The sequence below is a fragment of the Amblyraja radiata genome, chromosome 11, assembly GCF_010909765.2.
Source record: "Amblyraja radiata isolate CabotCenter1 chromosome 11, sAmbRad1.1.pri, whole genome shotgun sequence".
Classification (NCBI taxonomy): Eukaryota; Metazoa; Chordata; class Chondrichthyes; order Rajiformes; family Rajidae; genus Amblyraja; species Amblyraja radiata.
The window spans coordinates 64,541,725-64,557,838 of NC_045966.1; the positions used below are offsets into that span (position 1 = coordinate 64,541,725).

The 16,114-nt window shown below is 45.7% G+C and overlaps 1 protein-coding gene across 1 annotated transcript in view; it reads right to left on the minus strand.

Annotated features, from left to right (window-relative positions):
• Positions 1-15,096: 15,096 nt before the first annotated feature.
• The window catches only part of LOC116978428 (vacuolar protein sorting-associated protein 52 homolog), a 46,007-nt gene continuing 44,989 nt past the window's right edge, over positions 15,097-16,114 (minus strand). The window contains exons 5-6 of the mRNA XM_033029547.1: positions 15,933-16,083; positions 15,097-15,356 (exon numbers count right to left, since the gene is read on the minus strand). Of these exons, the coding sequence (XP_032885438.1) occupies positions 15,129-15,356; positions 15,933-16,083 (379 nt within the window). The 3' untranslated portion in view covers positions 15,097-15,128. The remainder of the gene's footprint in view (positions 15,357-15,932; positions 16,084-16,114) is intronic.

Below are 16,114 nucleotides of genomic sequence, written 5' to 3' on the forward strand. Positions count from 1 at the left end.
CTGCTCAAACTCCTTCAGCAGATCCTCCTTCCTCGTCCTTCCTATGTCATTGGTCCCCACATGGACCACGACCACTGGATCCTCCCCCTCCCTCTGCAAATTTCTCTCCAGCATCGCAGAGATATCCTTAACCCTAGCACCGGGTAGGCAACACAGCCTTCGGGACATGTTCTGCTGGCCGCAGAGAACCTTATCTACCCCCCGAATAATACTATCCCCTATCACTACGGCATTTCTTCTAACTCCCCCCTCGTGAATGGCCCCCTGATCCACGGTGCTGCAGCCAGGTTGCTCATCCCTCCCACAGCCCCTGATCCCGTCCTTACATTGAGTAAGAGCCTCGGTCATGCTCGTCAGGGACAAGGGCTGTGGCTCCTGCCGCATCTCCTCCTGGTTCCCCCTACCTGCCTCGCTTATGGCCACACCTTCCTTTCCTTGCTCACTGCCTACTGAATTAGTTAAACTGGTCGGTGTGACCATCCCCTGGCACAAAACATCCAGGTAATACTCCCCCTCCCTGATGTACCGCAGCGTATGAAGTTGGGTCTCCAGCTCATCAATGCGGAGCTCGAGTTCCTCTAGCCTCAAACACTTACTGCAGCTGTAGGGATCTTCTACATCAATGGTGTCGAAAAATTCCCACATCTCACAGTATTGGCACATCTCCTGGCCGCCCATCTTATATAAGTAATTAACTGGTCCTATTTAAGAATCCCCTACCCGGATTACTGTATTGATACACCCCTTATTTATATAATCCTACCTCCTATAAATGGGAAAGTACTCACCCCAGCCGTAAATTACCTACTGGTTTGGCTGTCTAGTGGTAATTCCGTCCGCTCTTCCTGTCTGGTCCACTGCTCCCTTGCAGTGCGTGGCAAACCTCTTTGCCTCTGTTAGTCTCTCGAGCCGCGGCTCCGTCCGTCCTCCCTCGGCGACAGCACACAGAGGCTCAGGATTGAGCGAGGGTTCCGAAGAGGGGCAGGCAGGAGACGTAGTCGGGGTAGCGGAAGGTCCGGTAACCAGGAGATCCAACACACGATGCAAACAAACCAGCGAGGGACAGACGAAAGGAGAGTCGAAGCCAGGCAGGAAGTCGGGAAATCGCTGGAGAGTCTTGCATGAATGCTGAGAACAATCTGACGTGGATAAGCTTTTCCCATTGGCTGATCTTCCCCAATCAGTACCCCGTTCCTGCCTTCTCCCCATATGCCCTAACTCCGCTATCTTTAAGAGTCCTAACTAGCTCTCTCTTGAAAGTATCCAGAGTACTGGCCTCCACCGCCCTCTGAGGCAGAGAATTCCACAGACTCACAAATCTCTCTGTAAAAAAGGCTAGATGCAGGAAAAATGTTCCCGGTGTTGGGGGGAGTCCAGAACCAAGGGGTCACAGTTAAAGAATAAAGGGTGGCCATTAGGGACTGAGATGAGGAAACATGTTTTCACCCTGATTTAGGATGACCAGCAATGATCATCATATTGAATGGCTTTTAAAAAAAGTCGAGGCAAACAATTGGGCTGCAGCCACACCTGACAACCAAAATTCTTTTTGTGAACACAATTTTTTTTTTTTTAAAAGACGAGGCAACCAATTGGGCTACAGCCACACCTGACAGCAAAAATTCATTTTGTGAACACAAACTTTAAAAAAAAGGCGAGGCAAACAATTGGGCTGCAGCCAATTTACAGCCGCATCGAGGGGACTCGCCGTGGAGTAGACGTGCGTTCATTGATATTCGCAGCTCAGAGAGCCGTGACCCTCTCGCTTCCTGGGTCTGGCAGAGACTGACTGAGGCACGACACTTCCGGGTTTTATAGTCCCTCCCCCAGCAGAGAGAATGGGGAAATTTTTTTAAACATGAATATATCTCTGCTTTTTCATCAATGGGAAAAATTCTCTGGTCCAGGAAGGCGGAGGGGGGCTCTGAGCGAGGTGTCCAAAATTGAGAGCCATAGGTGGCGGCGTTCTCTTGTAAATCGCACCACAGTGGGCCAAAAGCGGTCAAGATCAGACTTTTAGTAATATAGATTTCATTAATTTGTTCTTTATCTCTCAACATCACCGTCTACATCTCTCGTATCCCTTTCCCCCGACTCTCCGCCTGATGAAGGGTAACGACTCGAAACGTCACTCGTCGCCTCTCCAGAGATGCTGACTGTCTCGCGGAGTTACTTCGGCATTTTGTGTCAATTTTCGCCCAGGAGGAAGACATTTATAGATAATCGCGAAGACTCTCTGTTCCATTATTCCGTCTCCATTTCAAATTAGCTATTCTGAGCGGTGTGCCGCATCTATATGGATTGATGTGAATATTTAAATAAGAAAGAATTCAACAATTCGGAACAGCGCTGGTTTCTTACCCGTTCTGAAATGTCTCCAAAATATCATTGTAACCGTTTTTGTTGTTGTTTGGGTATCGCGTGTACATTTCCCCGTATATTCGTATATTTACAATATGTATCCCTTTGGTATCGGTTTCATCAACTTGCGTTGAGCAAAGTATCTCTAATAGTAACTGTAACAACAGCGATTGTAACTGTGGATAGCACTTGTAACAGTGGCCAGCACAATATAGACTTCCTTGGGTTATTTTGTATTCCTCTCACCACACACGCGCAGACATACAGAAATAGAGAGAGAGAGAAATCTTTATGTCAATTTCTCTCTCCCCCTCCCCCTCCCCTCTCCCCCTCCCCCTCGCTCTCTCGCTCTCTCGAAAATTGGTGGTAACAGGGCCGTGACGTGAACGCTCTTTCCTTAACCCCGTTTTTCTGAGTGGAGGCCTCAAAAATAATTGATGGAAATTAATACAGAGAAGCATGAGGTCTTGCATTTTGGGACGTCACATAGGAAGGACCTACACTGAATGGGAATGCGCTGGGCGTGGTTTAGAGCAGAGGGATCGAGGAGTTCAGGTACATAGTTCCTTAGAACTGTCGTCACAAGTAGATAGGGTGGTCAAAACGGCTTTTTGTACAGTAGCCTCCATCAGTCAGAATATCGAGTATAGAAGTTGGGACGTCATGATGCAGTTATGTGAGGCCAATTTCAGACTACTATGTTCAGAATTGGTCATCGTGTTATAGGAAAGATGTTGTCATACTGGAAAGAAAGCAGAGAAGATTTACAATTATAGCGCCCAAGCTATAGGGAGAGAATGAGCAGGCCAGGACTTTATTTTTGGAGCGCACGAGGATGATGTCTCTTTGATTATGGTGTACACAATCATGTGGGAGACTTCTGGTAAATGCACAGTCTTTTGCACAGAACATGGGAATCACGAACCAGAGAACATGTGTTTAGGTTGTGGGGGGAAAGATTTCATAGGAACCCGATGGCTGACTTTTTTTACACAAAGGATTGTGGGTAACGTTTAAGAAACATGTGGACAGGGACATGGATCGGGCACGTTTAGAGGGATACACATATAGGTGCGACTCGTGTAGATGGGGCATGTTGGTCAGCATTGGCAGGTTGGGCCGAAGGGCCTGTTTCTACGCTGATTTACTCTATGACTCTCTGCCTCTGTGTCTGGGCATCTTGCAGCCGGAAGATTCAATACTGAATTCTCCAACTTTAAATAACTCGTTCTTTATTTCTGTCGGTATCAACATTTATGTTTCTCCTCAATTTGTTACTTTGTTGTCATGTCAACCTAGGTTTGAATGACAATAAATTACATTCTATTCTATTCTATTCGTCTCGTCTTGCCTGCCCAGCACATCTCTCAGTTTAGCAACAAATTACACTGTAATGCCCATGTCCCACTTAGGAAACCGGAATGGAAACCTTTGGAGACCTTGCGCCCCACCTAAGGTTTCCGTGAGGTTCCCGGAGGTTTTGGTCACTCTCCCTAATAGTCGAAAGTGGTTTCCGCGTAGTCGAGGCTTCTTCTATGTTTCTGCGATTATTTCAACAAATTCAAAACCGGCCTCGACTAAAAATAGATAGCCGTTTGGTCGAAGCCAGTGGAGTGGGATCGCTATTTATTTACAGGCAGTCGAAGGCAATCTCCTTCTCTGACCGGCCATTTTGATTGGCTCATTGGAGCTTTCAGCAAAGATTCAGCAAGGATCTTTGGTTTTCAGGACCTAGAAGATCCGCCGGAAGGTAAAATGCCCGCTAACTTTATTAAACTTCTTAAAACACTCTTCTTAAAAAGTCTCCACTCCTTCTCTCCCCCCTTCTCTCTCCCCTGCGCTCTCCAAAGGACTTACTGTGCTCTGTGGCAGCCGTTTACCTTCCTCTTCATCGCGCAGACAGCGCTCCTCGGCTGCCCCGGTCCCCACCTTCGCTGTGTGTGTGTGTGTGTGTGTGCGGTCGGTAGCAAAGATCCTGTAGGATATTTGGTCAGTAGATGCAGCTCATGCTTCGGTCGAGGCTTTCCAGGCGAGTGACCAAAACCTCTGGCGACTGATGGAAACCTTGGGTGGGACGCAAGGTCACCAGAGGTTTCCGTTCAGGTTTCCTAAGTGGGGCAGGGGCATTAATGAAACAAATGTTCTTGTCCCTGCCACTGTTAACCCATTTGGACTTGGCCTATAGGAAATGATATATTTGTTCTGACGAGCGGAAAGAGGAAAAGAACCACTTTCCTTTTAATGCGTTTCAGTTTGGATGTCACCTTGTTATTCATCATTGATTTATCTGTTTTTGTTTCAGTAAATTGTAGTAGCTTTCCAACTTTCTGAATTCCAAAATTTCCGATGTTCTCGTTTTTCTAAACCGGGAATACCCATGTACCAATTCTTTCGCCGCTTTCGTATCTGCCTCGACCTCCAGCCCTGGCAGTGCGGTCCAGGCACCCATCAACCTGTGTGTGAAGTCACTTTATCCGCCCGGTTCCTTTAAACCTTCCCATGTCGCCTTCAACCGATGCCCGCTAATCTTTCACATTTCAAACCTGGAAATAGTTTGTGACTGATTATCTTATCTATGTTTGTCATCACTTTATACACTTCTATCAGGATAATGCGTGTCAGAAAGATCTTCATGTATCTTCATATTTTTCCTTATTAGTTTGCATTCAATATAATGTTTAAATATGTACTTTTAAATTTTATGTTTTACTTCCTGGTGTGAAAATGACAAAATTAAGTTTCATACAACACAGTTTTTTTTAAGAATCTGCAAACGATCAGAAGGTCAAGTGGATACGTGATAGTTTCAGATCGAAAATATTTCAGTGGAGTCCTGCAAATGAATAATCAAACCTATTCTCAGAACGAGTGGATGGTGGGGGAAGGGGGATGGGGCCAGGAAAGAACGCATATAGGGATGCGGACATGAGAAGCTTTAACTTCAACTTGCAGGCTGAAAGGGGGCTTACCACACAGCGATCTAGTAATATTGATTCCATCTCCCCAGACTAGAAAGAGACCCTAGCAGGGATGACAGTGGAACAACAATGGCAGGTATTTCTGGGAATAATACAGAAGGTGCAGGATCAGTTCATTGCAAAGAGGAAGAAAGATTCCATGGGGTATAAGGGGTTGCCGTAGCTGACAAGAGAAGTCAGGGACAGTATAAAAATAAAAGAGAAGAAGGATCATACAGCGGGAAGCCATAGAATTTGGTAACTTTTAAAGAGCATCAGAAGATAACTAGAAAGGTCGTACGGGGAGAAAAGATGACGTACGAAGGTGAGCGAGCCAAGAATGTAAAGGAGGATAGTAAAAGCTTCTTTGGGTATGTGTAGAGGGAAAAAATAGTGAAGACCAAAATTGGACCCTTAAAAACTGAAAAGGGCGAATTTATTATGGGGAACAAGGAAATGGCAGACGAGTTGAACAGATACTTTGGATCCGTCTTCACAATGGAGGACAAACAAACTTCCTACTATAGCAGTGGCCAGAGGATCTGAGGTGACGGAGGAACTGAAGGAAATTTACATTAGGCAGGTAATGGTGCTGGGTAAACTGATGGGACTGAAGGCTGATAAATCCCCAGGGCCTGATGGTCTGCATCCCAGGGTACTTAAGGATGTGGTTCTAGAAATCGTGGACGCATTGGTGATCATTTTCCAATGTTCGAGATTCAAGAGCAGTTCATGTGGATTGGAGAGTAGCTAAGTTTATCCCACTTTTTAAGAAAGGCGGGAGAGAGAAAACAGGGAATTATAGTCTCCAAATTTGAGGAAGGACATTCTTGCTATTGAGGGAGTGCAGTGTGTGTTCACAAGGTTAATTCCCGGGATGGCGGGACTGCCATATGTTGATAGAATGGAGTGGCTGGGCCTGTATGCTCTAGAATTTAGAAAGATGAGAGGGGATCTTATGAAACATATCAGATTATTAAGGTTTTGGACACGCTGGAGCACCAAACCACACTCCACCCCAGGTACCTTCCCCTGCAACCACAGGAGATGCAACACCTGTCCCTATACGTCCTCCCTCGACTCTGTCCAGGGACCCCGACAGTCCTTTCAGGTGAGACTTGCACCTAAGTTGAGGTTGACTTGCACGCGCTGCAACATCATCTACTGTATGGGTTGTTTCAGCTGTGGATTCCCGTATATCGGTGAGATCAAGCACAGACTCGACGATCGTTTTGCTGAGCACCTTCGCCCAGACCGCCTCGACATACGTGACCCCCCCGGTTGCCAAACACGTTCATTTCCCTTCCCAGTCCCATATTGACCTTTATAATCCAGGCCTCCTCCATTGTCACAGTGAGGCCAAATACCAATTAGAGAAACAACACCTCATATTCCGCTTCGGCAGTTTACCACCCAGCGGTATGAATATTGATTTATTAATTTCAAGTAACCCCTTGCATCCCTTCTCTCTCCGTTGTTGTCGTGGTCGTCGTGGCAGTGTGAACTGTGATGAGGATGCTATGAGGATGCAGGCAATTTCGTAGCGGCGTCGTCAGATTCTGCACTGCTTCACTTCTTTTCCTTCGATGTTAAATGCACTGCCGCTGCTCTTTCCAGGAATACTCATGCCTTTATGAAGTCTCATATACACACACACACATACACACTTTATTAGCCAAGTATGTTTTGCAACATACGAGGAATTTGATTTGCCGTACAGTCATAATAATAAAATACAACAGAACACACAAAATACATTTTAACATAAACATCCACCACAGTGACTCCTCCACATTTCGCAGTCGCTGCCTCAAAAAGGCTGCAGTATCATCAAAGACCCACACCATCCTGGCCACACACTCATCTCTCTACTACCTTCAGGTAGAAGGTACAGGAGCCTGAAGACTGCAACAACCAGGTTCAGGAATAGCTACTTCCCCGCAGCCATCAGGCTATTAAACCTGGCTTGGACAAAACTCTGATTATTAATAACCATTTTCTGTTATTTGCACTTTATCAGTTTATTTATTAATGTGTGTATATATTTATATCATGGTATATGGACACACTTGTCTGTTTTGTAGTAAATGCCTACTATGTTCTGTGTGCTGAAGCAAAGCAAGAATTTCATTGTCCTATACAGGGACAAATGACAATAAACACACTTGAACTTGACCATTTCTGCACCTCTCTCTGGCGAGATTCGCATCTCCGATCAGTTCTGACCAAGGACCTTAGCCCCATAACATCATTTCTATTTATTGCTGCCTGACTTGCCAAGTGTTGCCACCATTTTTTGTTCTTTTTGTAATTCCATTTTAATTTGACTGTGAAATAAGGATGTTATTAAACATGTTATCTCCTGGGAAAAACAAAGAAGTGAAAATGCAGCCATGCCCCTGTAATGACAGGACGTTGGTAGATGCATAATTAAAAATACTTGTATTCACTCAATAAAGTCCATCTGTCTTTTTTTTTTTTTTTTTTTTTTTGTCTTGTTGGATGTATGTTTTAGTTTATTTTTGGTTGTGTATGTGTGAGGGGCGAGGAAAACTTGTTTTAGTCTCATCCTTCGGGGCGATGCGACCTTTTCATTGTCGTATCTCCGACTCCGTCTGCGTTGAGGCCTAATCGCGGAGCTGGCGGCCTCCAACTGGGACCGACCTCGAGGCCCAGGAGGCAGAGCCAGGACTCACCATCGCGAAGCTGGTCGACGTCGGGGCTGTGGCGGCATTGCGGCGGCCGCCCGACTTTGGAGCCTCGGAGGCTTCGGCCGCGGGCCCAGTGGACGGCAACATCGGGAGCTCACAGGTCCCAGGATGGTGACCTGTTCTCCGGAGCTCCCGCAACAACAGCTTCGTCCGCTGGACCGGAGGGTGGCAGCTTCGGCAGCTACGACCCCCGAGCCGCGGAGTTTGAACCGGCCCGTTAGTGGAGCTCAGAATCGGCCGCGGGACTTACCATTACCCGGCGGGGGGCCTAACATTGAAAGCCTGGATCTCCTCAATACAGAGGGAAAACAAGGAAGGAAGAGACGAGGACTTGAAGACTTGCCTTCCATCACAGTGAGGATGTGCTTGGTAGACTCACTGTGGTGAATGTTAAACTGTGTTCAATGTGTGTTCTGTTATTTTATTCTCTGTTATGATTGCAAGGTACGTAATTTTGTTCAAAGAAACAAGTTTGAATGACAATAAAGGATACTTTACTTTACTTTAAATGATGGTGATCTGAAACTCAGTGGTTCCATGGTACTTTATTGTCAGAAGTAGGTAGATACAGTGACATTATTTGTTTTGTTATCAATTCAGTAAAATCACGTTATACATAATCACAGTCACACATAAATATGTTCAGCCATCTATTCTACTAATAGTACACTTCTGATATAGAATACACATAGTCACCACGTTTCAGAAACAATCTTCAAACAAGTTGAAGAGCCCTAACCGGGTTGGCTTGGATCCAATGTTAAGTGGGATTAGCAGAGTCTTTTGTGCCAGTATTGACGCTATGGGGTCTCCATTCTGAAAAATTACACCGACCCGAAACCTTGCCTATCCATTCCCTCCACGGGTGTAGCTTGACACGGTGAATTCCTCCAGCACTCTGTTTTGTTCAAGATTCTGGCATCTGCAGTTCCTTGTATCTCCATGTTGTTGCTTTTTCTTTGGACATTTCAATGATTCTGCTATTCGTACAGAAAGCCCGCTAAATTGTCATTTGATTGGAACATATTTTTTAACGCTGGGGACTGAGATTGGGGTCTATCGTTACATGTTTTGGATTTTCTTACTATCTCTCATGTTGGTAAGATCTGGTGTAGCCTTTCGACCTGGAATAGTGACTCTGTTACTCTTCGCAGAGCCCGCCCGACCTGCTGAGTATTTCAGGTTTTTCTGTTTAATTTGAATCCCTTTGATTAACAGGGCAAAATGGATAAAACTATATTTGAACATTACGTTTGTTTGTTTGGAATCTTACACTGGCCGGTCATCTAAATCTTCGCTTTTAAACCAACAGCACGATGTTTTAGGATCGGAACACAACGTGCTGAAGGAACTCAGTGGGTCAGGCAGTATCCTGGGAGGGAATTGACGGATTACGATTTTGGTCGAGCCCCTCTTCATACTGATTGTAGTTGGGGCAGAATGCTGCAAAAGAGAAATGGGGCCGGAATTAAGCCTGGCAAGTGATGGGTGGATGGACACAAAGTTCTGGAGTAACTCAGCGGGTCAGGCAACATCTTTTTGAACAAAATTATTAGGCTGTGGGCCGAGCATCAAAAATGTGTCTAGAAATCAATTTTCATGACCCAAGTCACCAAACTACATGAGATTTTCCACAGATTTAGATGAAATATAATTGAGAAGGAAGTCATAACTCGTCATTGCCAAAAGCTGCACATTATTTAATTAAATTAATTAGAAAATGAGATCGGGAAAGTAAGCGCCATCAAGTGGCCAATACCCATATTACACCATGGGGAGCCCATTCCCGTGTTCCAGTCCATTTAAACTATATATTATTATACCTATATATATATGACGTAAATATGACTGTAATCATATATAATTAAGTATAAGGGTCAGGCAGAGGCTACAAAAAACCCCATCTCATAGTCATTAAGTCTGCATGGACTTCAATTCATAACATTTCAACCTCTTCTTAATGTTAATGAGAATAACACTGTTACTACCATAGATAAATTAGTTCAAGTTCACATACACCAATTCATTTCTACATAAACATCAGCCATTTCTGACCATTTCTCACTCCAATGGCAGCCTATAAAGTGTAATGAATATACCTCAATTTTCTCCTGTGGGGCCTGGAAACGGCCGCTACGGACGGCACTATGTACAGCCACTATGTACAGCCTCCTCTCCCCCCCCCCCCCCCCCCCCCCGCTCCCCCCGCCCGCGGATATGATCCGCGGCTCCGCATCCGTGAATCGACCGCTTCTTAATTCAGACCGCGGCTTCACTATGTTAAGTACGTAGGCCCCGTGGTCGGAGCACTTTTTCCCGGTAAGTTATCGCAGGCAGCTCCGAGATTAGATGTTCAAGGCTTATTAGACTACAACAAGCTGGCATTAGTGAAAATGTTTCATTTACCTTGTGTTGTGGATACACATAGTTTAGGCCCTCAAATTCATGTATAAATGAGTGAGTGAATGAATGAGTGAATGAATGAAGGAATGAAACATAGAAACATAGAAAATAGGTGCAGGAGTAGGCCATTCGGCCCTTCAAGCCTGCACCGCCATTCAATATGATCATGGCTGATCATCCAACTCAGTATCCTGTACCTGCCTTCTCTCCATACCCCCTGATCCCTTTAGCCACAAGGGCCACATCTAACTCCCTCTTAAATACAGCCAATGAACTGGCCTCAACTACCCTCTGTGGCAGAGAACTCCACTGATTCACCACTCTCTGTGTGAAAAATGTTTTCCTCATCTCGGTCCTAAAAGATCTTCCCCCCCATCCTTAAACTGTGACCCCTTGTTCTGGACCTCCCCAACATCGGGAACAATCTTCCTGCATCTAGCCTGTCCAGCCCTTTAAGAATGAATGAATGAATGAATGAATGAATGAATGAATGAATGAATGAATGAATGAATGAATGAATGAACGAATGAATGAATGAATGAATGAGTGAGTGAATGAATGAGTGAAGGAATTAGTGAGTGAGTGAGTGAGTGAGTGAGTGAGTGAGTGAGTGAGTGAGTGAATGTGAATGAATGAAGGAGTGAATGAATGAGCGAATGAGTGAGTGAGTGAATGAATGAGTGATTGAATGAATGAAGGAATGAATGAAGGAATGAATGAATGAATGAGTGAGTGAGTGAGTGAGTGAGTGAGTGAGTGAGTGAGTGAGTGAGTGAGTGAGTGAGTGAGTGAGTGAGTGAGTGAATGAATGAATGAGTGAATGTACAGCCTCCAAATCTCATTTTTCACATAATGAAAGGATGCAATTAAATTAATTAAAGTCCATACAGATTAATTTTCATAAATTCCGACTTTAGATCTTACCTTTCCGTTTAGGTTGTTTCACAACTTTGTGTTGCAGCACTTCAACAGGGACTTTGCTTTCAAGACTTTCTTCCACGTCTATCCACTTGGCTGGACATTTTTCAGACTTCTTAATACTTTTCTCACTAAATTCAATTACCATGCTGCAAGTTTCCACGACATGTATTCCACAGAACAACAAAGAACCTTCATCGGAATCTCCAGTAAAACAGGCATCAGTGAAGTCCTCTCAGCCATGTTGTGTGCTAGCCTGAAGCAAAGCGCGTGATTGGCCAACTGGCATACAACTCAATGTTAAACGTGCTTTGATTGGACGAAAAATACCCGAAATTTGTTTGTGACGAGTTGGGGTGATTTATATAATATTTATATAATATTTTTACACAATATGTGAAAATTTCATGTAATTTTGTGACTCGGGTCACGAAACAGTGGAATAAAGCTCCTCGGCCCACAGCCTATAATATGTGACGTTTCTTTCCGTGTGAAGAAATGTTCCGAGCCGAAACGTCACATATTTTTTTCTTCCGAGATGCTGCCTGACCCGCTGAGTTACGCCAGCACTTTATGCTTGTCTTCGTTAGAAACTAGCTTCTGCAGTTCCTCCCAACACCAGTATTACGTGGATTCGGGTGAGGGGAAGGGTGATTGGCAGATGGTTGAAAATAACGACAACGGCTAAAGGTGAAAATGAGACAAAATTATGTTAGGTGTAGAAAGAAGAGGAGTGAAATGTAAAGCCAGAGTGAGGGATATCGATGGAAGGCGACATGGGGTGGGGGGGGGGGGGGGGGGGGGGGACGAACGGGTGTCGTATCGGGTTAGGGGCACATGAAAGAGAGGGGGATACTAGTTAAAATTAGAGAAATCAATCTTCATATCGAAGATAGACACAAAGTGCGGGAGGAACTCAGTGGGACAAGCAGCATCTCTGGAGAGAAGGAAAGGGTGATGTTTCCCATCCCTTCTCTCCAGAGAAGCTGCCTGTCCCGCTGAGTTCCGTCAGCATTTTGTGTCTATCTTCGGTTTGAACGCGCATTTGCGGTTCCTTGCTATACACCAATCTTCATACAGTTGGGTGCTAGGCTAACCCAGCAGAATTTAAGGTGCTGTTCCTCCAGTTTAAGTGTAGCCTCTCTCTTATGGCCAAGGACAGATAAGACGGTATGGGAAAGGGAAGGGCAGTTACACGGCTGGGAAAGCAAGAAACCAGGCAACGAGCTTCGATTCAACGATCTGATTTATTTTTTAAAAACGGACATAATAATAAATGGATTTGCTATCAATTTCTTCGCTTCCTCCCGGAACCTCCTCTGGACAAGTGCTTAAATACAAGTGTCAGTACAGGAAGTCAAATACATTAGCAGAAGCGATATTCTAATCGCAAGATAAAGGGACCTCGGGACGTTGACCGCAAAACTCTGTGTGACACAAGTCAAAACACAAGTCAATTATCAAACCGGAGTCTACAGCTCAGTGAAGCTCCCCGAGATGGCAAATAACAGAATCATTGAAGTCCTCCGGTTTGTGATCTCGGGGTGACATATATTACCGTCCACGCACTGCTTCTGGGCGCTGCGGATTCGACTGGCCTGTACAATGTGCCTGGCGCTGACTGTGAGTGGATTTAACAGCAGTACCAGCGGCAGTGGCAGCAGTGGCACCAACAGTTTGGAGAACCATGTGTACGTCTTCCATACGGGCGAAGAAGCATATTCCATCTCATCCAACTCAGTATCCTGTACCTGCCTTCTCTCCATACCTCCTGATCCTTTTAGCCACAAGGGCCACATCTAAATATTGCCAGTGAACTGGTCTCAACTACTTTCTTTGTCAAAGAGTTCCAGAGATTCACCACTCTCTGTGTGAAAAATGCTTTTATCATCTCGGTCCCAAAGGATTTCCCCTTTATCCTTAAATTGTGACGCCTTGTCCTGGACTTCCCCTACATCAGAAACAATCTTCCTGCATCTAGCCTGTCCAACCCCTTAAGAATTTTGTAAGTTTCTATATGATCCCCCCTCAATCTTCCAAATTCTAGCGAGTACAAGCCGAGTCTATCCAGTCTTTCTTCATATGAAAGTCCTGATATCCCAGGAATCAGTCTGGTGAACCTTCTCTGTACTCCCTCAATGGCAAGAATGTCTTTCCTCAGATTTGGAGACCAAAACTGTACGCAATACTCCAGGTGTGGTCTCACCAAGACCCTGTACAACTGCAGTAGAACCTCCCTGCTCCTATACTTAAATCCTTTTGCGATGAATGCTAACATACCATTCGCTTTCTTCACTGCCTGCTGCACCTGCATGCCCACTTTCAATGACTGGTGTACCATGACACCCAGGTCTCGTTGCATCTCCCCTTTTCCTAATCGGCCACCATTTAGATAACAGTCTACTTTCCTGTTTTTGCCACCAAAGTGGATAACCTCACATTTATCCACATTATACTGCATCTCCCATGCATTTGCCCACTCACCCAGCCTATCCAAGTCACCTTGCAGCCTCCTAGCATCCTCCTCACAGCTAACACTGCCCCCAGCTTCGTGTCATCCGCAAACTTTGAGATGTTGCATTCAATTCCCTCGTCCAAATCATTAATATATATTGTAAATAGCTGGGGTCCCAGCACTGAGCCTTGCGGTATCCCACTAGTCACTGCCTGCCATTCTGAAAAGGACCCGTTCACTCCTACTCTTTGCTTCCTGTTTGCCAGCCAGTTCTCTATCCACATCAATACTGAACCCCCTATGCCATGTGCTTTAAGTTTGTATACTAATCTCTTATGTGGGACCTTGTCAAAAGCCTTCTGAAAGTCCAGATATAACACATCCACTGGTTCTCCCCTATCCACTCTACTTGTTAAATCCTCGAAAAATTCTATAAGATTCGTCAGACATGATTTACCTTTCGTAAATTCATGCTGACTTTGTCCAATGATTTCACCACTTTCCAAATGTGCTGATATCCCATCTTTAATAATTGACTCTAGTAGTTTCTCCACTACCGATGTTAGACTAACTGGTCTGTAATTCCCCGTTTTCTCTTTCCCTCCCTTTTTAAAAAGTGGGGTTACATTAGCTACCCTCCAATCCCCAGGAACTACTCCAGAATCTAAAGAGTTTTGAAAAATTATCACTAATGCATTCACTATTTCTGGGGCTACTTCCTTAAGTACTCTGGGATGCAGCCTATCTGACCCTGGGGATTTGAGGGTAGCATGTCTGGGGAGAAGGAATGGGCGACGTTTCGGGTCGAGATCCTTCTTCAGACTGATGTCAGGGGAGGGGGCGGGACAGAGATAAAATATAGTGGGAGACAGTAAGACTAGTAGGAGAACTGGGAAGGGGAAGGGGAAGGGGATGGAGAGAGAGGGAAAGCAAGGGCTATCTGAAGTTAGAGAAGTCAATGTTCATACAGCTGGGGTGTAAACTACCCAAGTGAAATATGAGGGGCTGTTCCTCCAATTTGCGCTGGGCCTCACTCTGACAATGGAGGAGGCCCAGGACAGAAAGGTCAGATTGGGAGGGGGAGTTGAAGTGCTGGGCCACCGGGAGATCAGGTAGGTTAAGACGGACTGAGCGGAGGTGTTAAGCGAAACGATCGCTGAGCCTGTGCTTGGTCTCGTCGATGTAGACAAGTTGACACCTGGAACAGTGGATACAGGAGATTAGGTTGGAGGAGGTGCAGGTGAATCTCTGCCGCACCTGGAAAGACTGTTTGGGTCCTTGGATGGAGTCGAGGGAAGAGATGAGAGATGTGGCACCTGTATCTCACACCTTGTACGAGACAGGGAGAAGACTTACCTGTACCCCAGTTCTGTTACGTGACGGGGACAGAGAGAGGCCGTACCTGTATCTCACCTGTTGTACAGGACAGACAGAGAGAGAGGTGCCATACCTGTATTTCAACAGTGCGTTCTGAGGAACCAGGTAGTTGGTCATGGGTTTGCGAAATGAATAGATCTTTTGCAGAATAAACTCCCTGATCTTCGAAACGGCCTGCACAAACGACAAGCAGAACAGTCAACCCTTTCCAGTGGAGCGCTGATCCCTTGAACTTTACCCCGCGAACGCCAACCAATGGGTGGCAACTGAAGACATTCTGCACTACCCGCTGCGACACCGTGCCTGCCGTTGTAGAGAGGTTACAGAGAGAGAGAGAGATGCCATACCTGTATTTCAGGCCTGGTATTGGTCAGTCAGAGAGAGGCCGTACCTGTATCTCACCTGTTGTACAGGATGGACAGAGACACAGAGAGAGAGAGAGAGAGAGAGAGAGAGAGAGAGAGAGAGAGAGAGAGAGAGAGAGAGAGAGAGAGAGAGAGAGAGAGATGCCACACAGAGAGTTGTGTGTCTGTGGAGTTCTCTGCCTCAGAGGGCGGTGGAGGCCGATTCTCTGGACACTTTCAAGAGAGAGCTAGATAGGGCTCTAAAAGATAGGGGATATGGGGAGAAGGCAGGAACAGGGTACTGATTGGGGATGATCAGCCATGATCACATTGAATGGTGGTGCTGGCTCGTAGGGCCGAATGGCCTACTCCTGCACCTATTGTCTATTGTTCCCGAAGCTCGTACCTTGATCTTGAGGCGATCCAGGATGTCTTGCACATCAGAGCAGGCCAAGGTCTCCGTGAAGGACTGCTCTTTGACGTAGTTAATCTTGTTGTTGAGCTCGTGGAGCTGCTCCACAAACTGTTGCTCAGTGACTGGGGTGTCCAGGATGGTGCTGTAATGTACACGGGCAGGGAGGGGGTGAG